The sequence below is a fragment of the Bos javanicus genome, chromosome 1, assembly GCF_032452875.1.
Source record: "Bos javanicus breed banteng chromosome 1, ARS-OSU_banteng_1.0, whole genome shotgun sequence".
Lineage (NCBI taxonomy): Eukaryota > Metazoa > Chordata > Mammalia > Artiodactyla > Bovidae > Bos > Bos javanicus.
Window position 1 is genome coordinate 83558986 of NC_083868.1, and position 14959 is coordinate 83573944.

General features: G+C 38.9%; 1 protein-coding gene across 13 annotated transcripts in view; it reads right to left on the bottom strand.

Moving 5' to 3' along the window:
• YEATS2 (YEATS domain containing 2) overlaps window positions 1–14959 on the bottom strand; it is a 103450-nt gene that overhangs the window by 25281 nt on the left and 63210 nt on the right. For all 13 annotated transcript variants that reach the window (XM_061414407.1, XM_061414424.1, XM_061414390.1 and 10 more), the window contains 5 exons: window positions 10551–10809; window positions 6785–6946; window positions 4631–4803; window positions 3675–3833; window positions 207–383 (listed from right to left, as the gene is read on the bottom strand). In XM_061414407.1, the coding sequence (XP_061270391.1) occupies window positions 207–383; window positions 3675–3833; window positions 4631–4803; window positions 6785–6946; window positions 10551–10809 (930 nt within the window). The remainder of the gene's footprint in view (window positions 1–206; window positions 384–3674; window positions 3834–4630; window positions 4804–6784; window positions 6947–10550; window positions 10810–14959) is intronic.

The window sequence follows — 14959 nt, forward strand, 5'->3', positions numbered from 1 at the left end:
TGATGGTTATACAACCCTGAGAATAAAAACCACTGAACTGTATACTTTAAAATGGTGAATTTTGTGGTATGTGAATATTTGAATTTTTTTTAAAAAGAGCAATTAGAGTGCCCATTAGTGTGCCTGATGACTAGCTTATGTTGTGTGTGTTTTTTTAACTGATTTTATGCTTCATTATGATTTTCCACTATCGTACTACTTCTCACCTGTTGTGCAGGCCCATTTGCTGAGAGGGCTACAGCTGGGGAAGTGGCAGTTGTGATAACCCCTCCTGCAACTCTCAGCATTGTGGTTCCAGGCTTTGAGAGCTGGGACGTGGCTGGTACAGACTTCAAGGTGCTATCAGATATTTTCATTAGAGACGCCTGTCCCCCTGGGGCTGCCTGCAGAAACAAAACAGGTTGGAGTAATAATGTTAGCCTGGTTAACAGGCACAATTCAATCTTTACCTATATATCCGCCCCCCAACCCCCAACACATCCCCAAGAAAGCCTTGCTAATCAAAACTATATGAAGTATTTATTTGTGTACTTTCCAACAAATTCTCAAGTTTATGACCTTTTAATACAAACGTTCCTTTATCCCTGATGTATACCAAGTAAATGAATGTATTTGCAAGTCCCTGTTTGGCAACTGTGCCTTCAAAGGTAGGAGACATTTGTTATTAAAAACCTGAGCCCAAAGTGCTCCTAAATGTAACACATAATGTTTAGACATGAAAATCTAATCAAGGGCTAGATTTAAATGGGTAATTTAATGGTGCTAGTACAGGCATAGCATTTAGCTTTTGAGACTCATTCAACAAATTATAGTTTTAGAGGTTTAAGTCAGGGTTCAGCAAACTTTTTCTATAAAAGGCATGAGTAAGCATTTTCAGTTTTGCAGGTTGGTTAAATTATTGCATGGAGTCATGACTAGAATCCAGAAGAAGCAATCATGACATTAATCTATATCGGGGTCTCACGCAAATTAAAATCACAATGGGATATCACTTCATACTCACAAAAATGGCTAAAATTTAAAAGAATGATGATACTCTGTTGTGAGGATGTACAGTAACTAGAACTCTCCCACATTACTCATGGGAGAATCAAATGGTACAACCACTTTGATAATGACAGATATAAAACTATCCATCAGTTTCTTATATTTACCCCATGACCTAGCTATTCTACTATACAAATGATCTGTATAAGAATGCTCATAACAGTATCATTCATAAGTCAAAACCTGGAAATAATCTAAGTATCCATCAATAGGAGAGTAGAGTCAAGCAACAAAACATTATTCAAGAATCAAAAATCAAAAATCAATACACACATGGATAAATCTCAAAAACACTCTGTTCAACAACAGAAGCTAAAAAAAACTATAATTGATATGAAGCTCAAGAACAGACAAAAGCTGCTCTGGTAACAGAAATAGAAAAATGGTAACAGAAAAAAGTGGAATGAGAAATGAAGGTTATGTTTTAGAGTGATGGAAATGCTCTGAAGCGTGACTGGGATAGGCTTGAAAGAGCACAGACATCCATCCAACTCACTGAGCAGTACACTGTGATGTGCGCATTATTCAATGCAAATTATACCTTAGTAAAAAGCAACAGCAAAGGTCTTAGCTGTGGCAGAACAAAAAAAGAAAGTCACTGCATAGGGTGCAACATGAGCAGATTAGAAGAAATTTGCTAAGATTTTAAAGAACTGCCTAAAGAATTCTGGAGCCTCATATCTGTTTAACATAGCAAAGAGCATCTGATCAAAGGGAATTCAACACTCAAGGAAACCAAATGCTGGTAATCTGAAAAGATCAACAAAACTGATAAACCTTCTAACTAGACTGATCAAGAAAAAAGAGAAGATATGTAATTATCAAAGTCCAGAATGAAAAGGGGGACATCACTAAATAGCCTACAGACATTAAAAGGATAATGAGGGAAAATCATGAACTAGTTTGTTCCAAGAAATTCAACTACTTAGATGTAATAAAGGGCTTCTCTGATGGCTCCACGGTAAAGTATCTGCCTGCAATGCAGAAGACACAGGTTCAATCTCTGGGTTGGAAAGATCCCCTGGAGAAGGGAATGGCAACCCACTCCAGTATTCTTGCCTGGAGAATCCCATGGACAGAGGAGCCTGGTGGGCTACAGTCCATGGGGTCACAGAGTCGCACACGGCTGAGCGACTAATATACACACAAACACACACACAGATGTAATAAACCAATTCCTTTAAGGATATAAACTAACACATCTCCTTAAGACTAAATAACCTGAACAGTCAGTCATATGTGTTAAATAAATTGGAACTGCAGATTAACATCTTCCCAATTAGAAAAGCTCCAGGCCACTACAGTTTCACTGGTGTACTCTGAATAGTTAAGAAATAATACCAAGTTGACATAAATTCTTCTCCAAAAAGTGAAAAGGATGGAGAAGTTTCCAACTCATTTTATGAGGTCAGCACTACTCTGATACCAAAATCAGAGAGAAATTACAATGAAAATTACTGACCAATATTCCTTGGGAAAATTCTAGACAAAATGTTACTAAATCAAATTCAACAATACTTTGAAAGAGTATTTGAAAATATCACAACCAAGTAGGTTTCATTCTAGGAATGCATGGTTGTTTTAAATTTGAAATATCGATGATTCACTTTATTAACAAATTAAAAAAAAAAGAAAAACCATATGATCCTCTCAACAGACAGAGAAAAAGCATTTGACAAAAATCTGATGTGCTTTGAGAACTGCTGATCTACACAGACATAAAAAGTGCTTTATTTGTTAAAAATGGCGTCACACTGTCTATACCTTCTACACTTTATTTCATCTGTTAAGTCTTTGAAATTTAGCTGTAGATTCTCCTACAGATGATTATGATACCCCTCGCCCAGTCAAAATTCTCTGTCATTACTCTTCCACCTATACTAAAGAAGCTACAGAAACATACACCAAGCTTCCTATAGCATTTACTTACAATATGGATAGTGTGGCTGAAACAACCTGTAACACTATTCAGAATCTCCGATACAAAGTCCCTGCAGAGAAATTTTTAGAATGAAGGGTCAAGAAAATCTTTGTTTCTTCTAAGAAAATATTATGTGGTTATTTTAATTCCTCTCACAAGTAGTGTGAATTTTACAACTGGTCATCTTATTTAACTTTGGCAAATTTTATCAAATATACAAGACAGTACTGTTTGCATTTCTAAATAACTCTCTGGTCTCATCTTCTCATTCTACTTACATTTCTGCAAATTTTGATATTTTATTCTTATTATTCTATACTATTTTATCACCTATTCTCTTAGGTAACTATAATTTCTCTGTGGAAAGAAACAAGCTGTAACATTTAAATAAATGCCATCAGTTCAGTTCAGTTCAGTTGTTCAGTCATGTCCGACTCTTTGCGACCCCATGAATTGCAGCACGCCAGGCCTCCCTGTCCGTCACCAACTCCCAGAGTTCACTCAGACTCACGTCCATCGAGTCAGTGATGCCATCCAGCCATCTCATCCTCTGTAATCCAAGTCTATGCCCCAACCAGTAATGCTGAAGAAGCTGAAGTTAAATGGTTCTATGAAGACCTACAAGACCTTTTAGAACTAACACCCCCCCAAAAAAATAAATGCCATAACTACTACGTATTTGGAATGTGTGTGAGTGTGCATTTACCTGGGTAAACAAAGTGGTTTTTTGTCCAGAGATGACTTTTAATGTCTGCTGTCCTTGTGCAGAAGATGTGCTGACTCCCAGTGTTCCTTGGACCACTGACCCCGTAGTCAGCTGTTTCCCAGATGTCTGGGGTGATGGCTGGCCAACTAAAAATGTGCCCTAAGTTACAAACAAAGACCTGATCAGTAATTTGTTAAGTTCAAATGACTTTAAATCACAAGGTCCCATATTATAACAATGCTCCCCTTCATTTCTACTACTCATCAAAACAAACAGAACAGCTCTGATCTCAGTGTCACTACCAAGAGCTATCCCTACTTGTCAAACTTTGCACTTGAGTTACAGAGCAGGCTGTTGGAAGCTCAAGTTTTACAATCTAGTCCTCACAACTGGATTTAACCATTCAGACTGATAACCATCTGCCTTCTTACTAAGAACCTGGAACCAAAATTCTTTTCCCTTACTTGGAAAGGAGCCAAGAAAGAAAGAAAGAGGAGCCAAGAAAGAGGGGAAAGAAAGGATTAAGGGAAAACAAGATGGCAGAAACCTGTCCCTAACCTTGAATCCAATGTTAACTCCAAACCATAACTTGGTACTATCTGGTTACTCCCGTCTAAGAGAAAAATTTCAACTATACACCAATACTATTCCAAACCCATGAGAGGCAACAGCACAGCAAATATCTCTCACGAAGACCTGGGTTTAAACCCAAATTCTACCAACTAGCTCAGCAGAGAGATCCTGGATAAGTTACTTAAGTCTTTCTGAATCTCTACTTGCTTTTCTCTCAAAACACAGCAAGCCCCAAATAATACAAATTTGTAACATGGCTAAAATGTTATTAATAGTACTGACCCCCCTGATTCCAGAGTTGTAAAGGTAAATCCACTACAATTAAAAGCAGTCATTATAAATAACTAGGTGATGTAGAAGGTACCAGTGACAAATGACCATACCTGAGGGGTTTGCTTGAGGATGTAGGATGTGTACGTCAGATGCTGGGATATCCCTCCAGGGCCAGCAGGGTTCTGGGCTCCACCGGTTCCTCCTGTTGCTCCACTGCTGCCACCGCCTCCCCCACCACTACTGCTGCCGCCGCCGCTGCTGCCAGCTGAGCCAGATTGGAGGTCTGAAAATGCAACGAATGACAGCATAGTCATAAAAATACTAAGAGAAGCCTTAACAGAGAAAACAGATGAGCCCAGAGCAATGTTGTCACGATGGCTGCATTCCTCCCCTTTCCTTCTTTCCTCCTTTTTTGGTGATACAGACTTCTGTGACAAGAGTGAGAATTTCCGGGTGCAGAAGATGGAAATATATTTATTTCTGACTGAATGGAGGTCAACTAGTTCAGCTCTGAGTACTGAAATGAAGAACTTCTCTTTGCAAGTGTTCTGGCTTAGCTGTGGGAGATTGAGTTGGATACATTTTCTAACCAAGTGTTTTTAATCAGCACCTAATGTGCTCAGAGAGGAGCTCCCAAACTTTCTGGCATCTGATTCAATTTCAGTGAAACTGCTGGAATTTAGTGTAATTTTACAGTACTCTCTTTTCCATCTCACCCTGCTCCGGAAAAAACTGACTTTCCTCATATTTATAATGACTCCAGTCTATTTTGCTTTTCAAATTCCACTTTAAAGCCTTTGTACCCCTTTTTACTTTCTTTTTGGTGACATACAAAAACTAAACTCTAAGGAGCTCTCTGAATGGATTTTTGGATTACTTACATTGTCTTTTTCTTACATAGCTAAGTTTTTGATACATCACTGCTTATGTATGAGGAAAAAACACCAGGGTGAGAGTGGAAATCACCCATTACAGTCAGTAAACAAAATCGTTGACTAGCTTCTGAAACTCAGTCCCCCTTAACCAAATTCCCTGCCAAGTTTATGATGAATCTCTCTATCCAAAACTTTATTCCCTTTCTTGTCCCCTTTGACCTCAGTCCTGTGCTAACTGAACATTAACCAACCAGAGTCAGAAGACTAAAACTGCCATTGTTAATAACATCATTCATGTACTAAAACTGCTGTTGCAAATAATATCGCTGAAGTAAAAACTCAGTTTCTCCAGGGCAAGATGAGCGAACAGACCCCTGAGCCTTGGACCACCTGGCCAGAGAAACATAAACCAGAGACATGCTGACTCCCAAAACTATGACTAAGAAATGTCACGAGATGATGACTAACCCTGGCTTCTTTGTTCTTCCCCTTTGAAAACCCCAAACTCAAAGACCAAGCTGGAGTGGACCTGAGACTTGTTTCCCACTTGCTTGCTTGGTGCCCTGCAATAAACCCTTACTCTGCTGCAAACTCCTCCTGTCAGAAACTGCCTTTCTGTACCATGGGCACACAAGCCCTTGCCTGGTTACAATTACACACTGCATTTTGACAAGTGGCTAATTTCTAACGAACCTAATTACTGTACCAATTATACTTCTGACTCAGATAGAATTCCTCTTACCCTTTCAACACCACCCAAACTGTTTTTCACTATATGTCAAAGCAGAAGTTTATATAAGTCTATAAGTATAAACCATTTATATAAGTATAAACCATCTAATTTCCCTGGGGCTTTACATCTTATACACTAAAGTTGAGCCTGTATTTCTCTTGCCATTTCCCAAACTAGCAAATTTAACCAAACTAGCAAACTTAAGATGCAGCACATCTAAATAATGGCAAGCAGAGACATTTGATTCCAATCCTATTCCCATCCCCTTCAAGATAAAAGCAGGCGTTCAGCAATCTTCTCTGGTGTTACCAGTCTTTAGATACCACTGACAGAAAGAACTCCTCTTTATTTCCAGCTCAGCCTTCTCCCACAAACAGCCTCAACATCCTCACCTCTTCAGTGTATTTGTTCCTGATCCCACTCTTCAGTAAACAAATCCAAGAAAACAGTGTCACCTCCCAAGACTATGATTATTTTAAAAATCCATTGCTAGTTAAAATATTTGTATGGTTTAAATCCATGTGGGCAAATGCCACCATGTAACCACAAACAAAGCTAAGAAAATGCTTTCTGAAACAGGTAAGAACTGCCCCTCTGGTGGATGAGGTGAACATACTCAAAGACCCAAGGACCAAATGATTTAACGATGGACTCACTAGCATTGTTGGTAGCTCGCAGGATGGCTCCCTGAGGGATCAGCAGCAGTTTTCCTTTGCCCGAAGGGTTCTTGCTGTTTGTTGTAAGGTAGAGTTTAGTGCCAGGAGGCAAGTTTGCCAAGTTGGCCAAATTAGTAGCTGGAAGCTGCAATGTTGCCATCACTAAAATGGTGAAGGGAATAAAGGGGAAAAAAAGAAAGAGGAAAAACAGTAAGTTAAGTTGGAACTGAAGGCAATGCTAGTTCTAAAATTGAAACTAGAGAATGCTAGTTCTAAAATAAAATACTATTCAGAAACATTAACAAACATGGTGGGAATGTAAACCAATACAGCCACTACGGAAGACGGTTTGGAGATTCCTTAAAAAACTAGGAATAAATCTACCATATGACCCAGCAGTACCGCTTCTAGGCATGTATCCTGAGGAAATGAAAATTGAAAAAGGCACATGTACCCCAATATTCACTGCAGTACTATTTACAAAGCTGGGACATGGAAGCAACTTAGATGTCCATCAACAGATGAATGGATGAAGAAGCTGTGGTACATTTATACAATGGAATACTACTCAGCCATAAAAAGGAATGCATTTGACTCAGTTCTAATGAGGTGGATGAACCTAGAAGTCAGAAAGAGAAAGAATATCATATACTAACACATATATGTGGAATCTAGAAGGATGGTACTGATGAACCTATGTGCAGGGCAGCAACAGAGATGCAGACGTAGAGAACAGACTTGTTGACATGGGTGAGGTTGAGGAATGAGAGGGCGGCAGCATGCAGAGAGAGCATGGAAACAGGTACACCACAACATGTAAAACAGACAGCCAACGGAAATTTGCTGTTTGACTCAGGGAACCCAAACTGGGGCTCTGTAACACCTAGAGGGGTGGGAAAGGGTGGGAGGTGAGAGCAAGGTTCAAGAGGAAGGGAACATATATACACTTAATGGCTAATTCATGTTGCTGTATGGCAGAAACCAAACCAATACTGTAAAAGCAATTATCCTTCAATTAAAAATAAATTAAAAAAACAACTCTACAGTTTGCGTCCCAGATGCACAATGCTTTAAAGGCTGATGTTCTTAATTATCTTGCTAATTAAAAAATTTACATACTAGAAGAATCTGCTATAAACTATAAAGAAGTTTATATCTGTATATAAATAGGGTGACCATATATCCTGGTTTGCCCAAAGCAGTTACAATTTATACCCATGTCCCAACTATAATTTGGGCTTCCAAGGTGGCACTAGTGGTAAAGAACCCATTTGCCAATCAATGCAGGAGATATAAGAGATTTGGGTCAGAAGATCCCCTGAAGGAAGGCCTGGCAACCAACTCCAGTATTCTTGCCTGGAGAATCCCATGGACAAAGGAGCCTGGCAGGCTATGGCCCATAGGGTCGCAAAGAGTTGGACACAACTCAAGCAACTTAGCACACAGCACCCACTATAAATATTAATAGTGACTCAACTCTCAAAAGCACTACGGTTTAGACAATTAATGAAATAATCACATTTCAAATGTGAAATAACATTTCCTTCGCATTTCTTTAAAGCCCCTTTATGGTCAATTTCTAGTAACACTGAATATACTGATTTGAAACAAGACTTTTAGTCTCCCTCACTTCCTAAGAACTAAAAAACGCTATAGTCAACTACTGACACATATACTATGAAACTAGAATTCATCTTTTAAAAGTCTCACCTATGTCAAACAGCTTTCACTTACCACTTAGAATTTCCTTCTCAGTGCACATGGCTGTAAAACCTCTGAACATGAAAAGTTTCTGCAGTTACTATGCATTAGAATCTCCACCAGGTGTATACCTGTGGTGGATTCATGTTGATATATGGCAAAACCAATACAATATTGTCAAGTTAAAAATAAAATAAAATACATTAAAAAAAAAAAAAAAAAGAATCTCCACCAAACAAACCCTACAGAACCACCCACCTGAGCAGCCTCAGGGCAAGGACGCTCACTGTCTCCTCCTGCCTGGGAGAGTATTCTTCTCATCACCACTTCACTATGCAAAGCTTTGGGAGGCAGGAACCCTGGAAGTTGCCCCAAATAACCAGGAACTGAGACTGAACTGAGGGCCATCTCTCTCCGTTATGACCAGAACTAATCTCATCTTAAATCACTATGCATAGCAACCACATCAGAACCGCAAACCTCTCTACCACACACACCCAGAGCCCGTCCCCACCGGGCTCAAGGTCCCTTATCTGAACCCATCCCCTCATCCTTTCTCCCTTCACTTTCTCACTATGCCCCTAACCCCAGGAATTCATGCTGAGATCCTTACACCTTCCAGAACCTTAGCCTCCTTGAACATTCTTTTTGTGGTAATTAAAACTGTCAGCCCTCTGAAAATAAGACATCCCCAGGAATCCCCTAGCTATTTTCTGTTTTACCTCAATATCTGAGGTCTAGGGCCAGGAGGGAGAAGGCAATGGCACCCTACTTCAGTACTCTTGCCTAGAAAATCCCATGGACGGAGGAGCCTGGTGGGCTGCAGTCCATGGGGTCGCTAAGAGTCGGACACGACTGAGCAACTTCACTTTCACTTTTCACTTTCATGCATTGGAGAAAGAAATGGCAGCCCACTCCAGTGTTCTTGCCTGGAGAATCCCAGGGATGGGGGAGCCTGGTGGGCTGCCGTCTATGGGGTCGCAAAGAGTCGGACACAACTGAAGTGACTTAGCAGCAGGGCCAGGAGAGGAACATTTCTGCTCTGCAGTTTGGCTTTTAAACCATTATCACCGCTCACTCCAGGGGAGGAGAAAGAGTCCTGCCTCCTTTGAGGCTTCTACTGAGCTACATCTCCCTCTCTTTTCTGCTCTCATTTCCTGAACTCTCAAGTCACTTCCCCTCATTTGCTGAAGGCAGACTCCTGACTCAAAAATACTGTGCTCTATGCTAAAGATAATCATTCTCAGTGACAGCACTGTAGAAGACTTATTTAATTCTCTCCCTTCTGGGGTGCTATATCTTCCAAACTCCAAAGATCACTTCTCCAGTCCATCTCAAACATTCATTTTTCTTTTTTAATTTATTTATTTTTAATTGAAGGATAATTGCTTCATAGTATTGTGCTGGTTTCTACCAAACATCAATATGAATCAGCCATAGGTCAAACACTCATTTTTAATGCCACAAATGAACTCTGTCATCAGTAGCAATCCGTCATCTCTGAAATCTTCATTTTGGACATTCACTACCCTTCTATCCTCCCAACTCACAGCAACCACTCTTTAGTCTCATCAAAAATGAGTACATATCAAATGCCTTAAGTATATTTCTTCCTGCCCTCACAGAAATAACACATCAAGGACTAAAACATTCAAAGTGTTTAAACTTTTATTTAGTAGAGAATGCTTTAGTCAAACATCTCCAAATGCTGCTGGCAAATGAACATACCAAGATCTTAAATCTGAAATAGAACCCAAAGTGGAAATGAGGACAAATGAGAATTATTCTTCAGACTTGAAAGCAGTATCAAGAAAGCAGTATCAAGAAATATACTCTATTTCAACTGTTCTTTATCTCCCTCTCACACACACATACCTTAAAGCAGAAGCATTATAGATCTCTATGTAAAATGTTACATGAAAAAGATTAACATGTCTTTATAAAACTCCTTACAACTTCAACCTACTAAGTTTTCCTAGAGAGAACCAAATAGCAAATAAAATCACTAGCACAGAGGATTTTGGAAGGGGCTGTTGTTCAAAGGGCCCTCAATTAGTATCAGTACCTGAACCCTGGGATCCACTCTTCTGAGGGCCAGCAGCAGTGACCTGAGCCTTGGTTAATGTCTGCACTGGCTGAGCGACAATGGTTCCTCCACCTCCACTCACAATTGCCTTGGCAACTCCTTGGGTCACAACTTGCTTTGGACCAACTGCTTTGGCGACAGATGAGCTGGCCTTGGCTACAAGGATCTGACCACCACTGATTGCCACAGCCTGCTTCACTGTTGAAGGCAGAGTAGACCCGACTGGCACCCCAACAACCTGTTCAAAACAGAGAAAAATCCAGCAGTGCTTCTTCTCATACTCCTTCAAGGTTTTAAAACAGTACAGTCACTCTTGTTTCAGCAAAGAACAAAGCAAACTCCTAGACACAACACATATACTGTCTAATTCAGTTGTCTAGGAATGCTATCTATGATGCGAACAGCAGTATTTCTCACAATCTGTATGTTATTACAATAAACTGTTATAGCTTTTGTCTTAACTCCAGCTACTATCTATAACTAACTTTAATTATAAAAAGTAGTATATGTTAAAAAAAAACTTAGGACAAACAGAAATAAAAAGGAAAAAATAAAACTCTACTTACCTTGAAATAATCTCCTAATATTTTTAATGCAGTATTTATTTACTTCTGATTCTTTTTAATGTACATTTTGAAAACAAAGATTAGGATATATATAGTTTTATAATTTTTAACTTTAACATCATATTACAGGGATTTCCAATGCTATTGTTTTTCAAAAACATTTTTAGGTGACCAAAAAATAATGTATTAGAATAGATATACCATAATCTAAGTAAATATTTCACTGCTGTGTCACTATTTAGGTAACTTTAAACTTAATATTATGAAAACTGCAATAAACACTTTCATATATAAAGTATAAATTCCACTATATACTTTTAAATATCACATCTTCATTAATTCCTTCTGTGCTTTCTCTGAAGCAATTATTTCTTCATCATTAGAACATCTAGAAATTAATGTCATTCATTATATGGCATAACACGTGACACCTCTTCCAACTGATTTTTAAGTTATCTTTTTCTATACCCTCTAATCTTTTCTTTCCTTAAAGGTAGACATTCAGTTAAAAAAGAAAAAGTGTAAGCTAGAAAGACATTTAATTCAATTTTTTTAAAAAAAGGTTCCAGCACCAAACAATGAAAATTAGAAATACATTGTCCTGAAAAGACTATAAACTCTTTCAAGTAAGAAAATACTTTGGAGCTCTTTTAAAACAAGGTCAATAGTAGGATTTTCAATTAGAAGGAACAACTTAATTAATGGAAAACTGGGGCAGTGTTTCCCACTCCCCAATTCTTTATTTTATAAAAAGACTTCACCAGAAACTAGATGAAAACACTTCTATAAGGTTATAAGAATAGCAAAAGATCTACCTCCTAAAAGCGAAAAAGTTAAAGAAGAAAGTACTTTTCAACCATCAGATTGGAGGGGAAAGTTTTAAAGCCTGATGATACCAAGAACTGGCTAGAGGATATGGGGAGACAGGAACTTTTGTTCACTGCTGGTAGAAAGATAAATTTGTCCAGCCACTCCAGAGGGTACTGGGATATACTAAAGCTGAAAATTTACCCTATTAAAGCAGTTCTCCTTTTAGAAATATATCCCAGCTGAACCCCAATATCTATTCTTTGCTTCTCTCTCACAGTAGTAGAACCTCCAATTTTCAGGCATGGTCATGGCCACACAGAATACTATTTTCCAGCTCCTTCACATCCAGGTTTGACATCTCCTTTCTGGCTAAAGGGATAGGAACAGAAGTGGTGTGTGCGACTCTTCAGTTCCGCTCTCCCTAAAACCCCTTCCCCTTCCCTCTTCCTGCTGACCAGAAACGTGAACTTGGTGGCATGAGGTGAAGTGGCCACAGGACGAAAACCAAATGCTGAAAATGACAGAGAAACACGATAGAGTCTATATTCTTGAGGACTGTGGGACCACACACCAGAACTACCTACTGGTCTTATATGTGTGAGAGAAATAAGCTTATTTAAGCTTCTGGTTTGGGAATGTCTGTTCTAGTAGTTGAACTTTTTTCCTAAGACGTCTGTCTTTACATTTACAAAATATATCACATTTAATAATCCACTGACTAAGCTAAATTACATATATTTTCATGTTCCTAAATTAACAAAGAAAACAAAGATCTAAAAGGAAAATAATATATGCATATGATACCACTTACATGTGGAATATAAAAAAATACAACTAGTGAATATAACAAAAAAGAAGTAGACTCATAGATAGAATGAACTAGTAGTTACCAGTGGGGAAAGGAAGGAGGGGCAGTACAGGGATAGAGGATTAAGACGTACAAACTATTAGGTATAAAATAAGCTACAAGGGTATACTGTACAACACAGGGAATACAGTCAATATTTTATAAGTATAAAGAGAGTATAACATTTAAAAATTGTGAATCACTACACTATACACCAGTAACATATAGTACTGTACACAAACTATACTTCAATATAAAAAAAAGGAAAATAATACACACATGCACGTATTTTAATTTTTCTCCCAAATCCCATGCATCTGGCTTGCTTTTCTCTCCTTGTGCCAGCCTCTATCCTCATACTCAACTGCTTCAAAATGTCCAGAATATGATGTACCTAATCTCTCCAAAAGCCAAATAAAACATCACCATGTTGGCCACAAGAGGGCAGTTTTTATTAGCAGAGCCTGTACATTAAGAACAAACCACTCACAAGACGAACTTCCCTTCCTTTATTCTAAAACACTGAGGAGAATGAGGACGCCTGGCATTCTACTGGGGAAAGCCCTATGCAGGGTTTACGTCTATGACACCACAGCTAAGTCTCTTACGTAGGACACTGTAGCCCCAAACTAGCTTAAAAGAAAAAGAAAAAAAAAAACCAACCACCTCAACATTTTGGCCTAGAGCCTGAAATCACTTACCAAATGTTCTCTTCTTCCCGTCCCACAACACTTGTCTCTGCTTTCCATGTTTCCTCCTATCAACAGTTTCACAAAGCAGTTTCACCTTTGTTCTGTACTGTTATAAACACTTAACTCTGATTCATGCTTTGATTCGGTGTTTTTATTCCTGCCCGCCCTGTGCACTGTACAGACCTCTGCAAGTCAGAAACTAGCAACCTGAAGCTGAGGATTCACATATGTGACTTTCCCTCCAGACACTGAAAAATACAGCCACTTACGATTTAGTTCTCAATGACAGCAACTATTCCATGGTACTCACACACTGTATCTCACCTAACATTATATGCCATCACTGATTTAGCACCTGCTCTGTGTGAGGTACTCTATATACAATGATCTCTAATTCTCCTACAGCACTGAAAGGCAAAGAAAGGGTAACGTTCCATTTTATTAGATAAAAAAACAAGGTTCAGAGAGATGAATCTGCCCAGTTCACACAAGTAATAAGTGGCTGAGATCTAAGTGTGTCAGATCAGATCAGATCAGTTGCTCAGTCGTGTCCGACTCTTTGCGACCCCATGAATCGCAGCACGCCAGGCCTCCCTGTCCATCTACAAAGCTCATGCTGTTTTAACTAAACCACACTGCTTCCTTCTTTCTCATGTGAACCACCAATTCCTTAGCTGTCTCTTTCGTGTCAAAATCAGCACCTCTATCTCTATAAAAAAACTAAGCTGTTATTTCTATTGTGCCAAAGCTGTGTGGAAATTAAGAGTACTATTCTGTTCACCCTTCTGTCTTCGGGCTTGCTTTCTCTCACTGCACCTCAGCAATAAGAGGGACAGCTTGTATGTACACACAGCTCCTTATCTTGAGTCTAAAGCAGGTACTAAATTTCTGGAATAGATGTCTTTTCTCATGTTCTGCTGCTTCTCTGCAATTTTTTCACACTTCTGTGGCTTTTCTTATCAGGTGCCTTTACATTTTATTCAAGGCATGGTTTTATTCTAGCACAAATGCATCATCCACTTTCTCTTGGTCCTACCTTGCCATTAGGTAGGTGGCAATGTGACAAGAAAGCCAATATTACTGGGTGAACAGATTTGCAAAATACAAAAGTAGCAAAAAGTGGAAACTTCTCAGAGTTTCTGAGGACAAAGAACAATGCTATAATGATTCAAAACCCAAATCAGAAATACCATGTATTTCTAGGTGAACCAAAATAGATTTTAAACAACATATAGGACATATCTGAGTACAAAGACCAGATGACAATAACTGATTCACAAAAGGAATCTGGACAGAATGCTTATCCCTGAGGCCAAAACAACGGAAGAAGCATCATGAACTAGCTGGGGGTTGCCTGTTTTAGTGATTCTGCCTATGGAAACCCCCAAGTCAGATTTGATGCTGTAGCTCTATGGTTCCTAAATGTGCCTGATCATATGAGTCAACAGGAGAGCTTGTTAAAAATCCAAACTC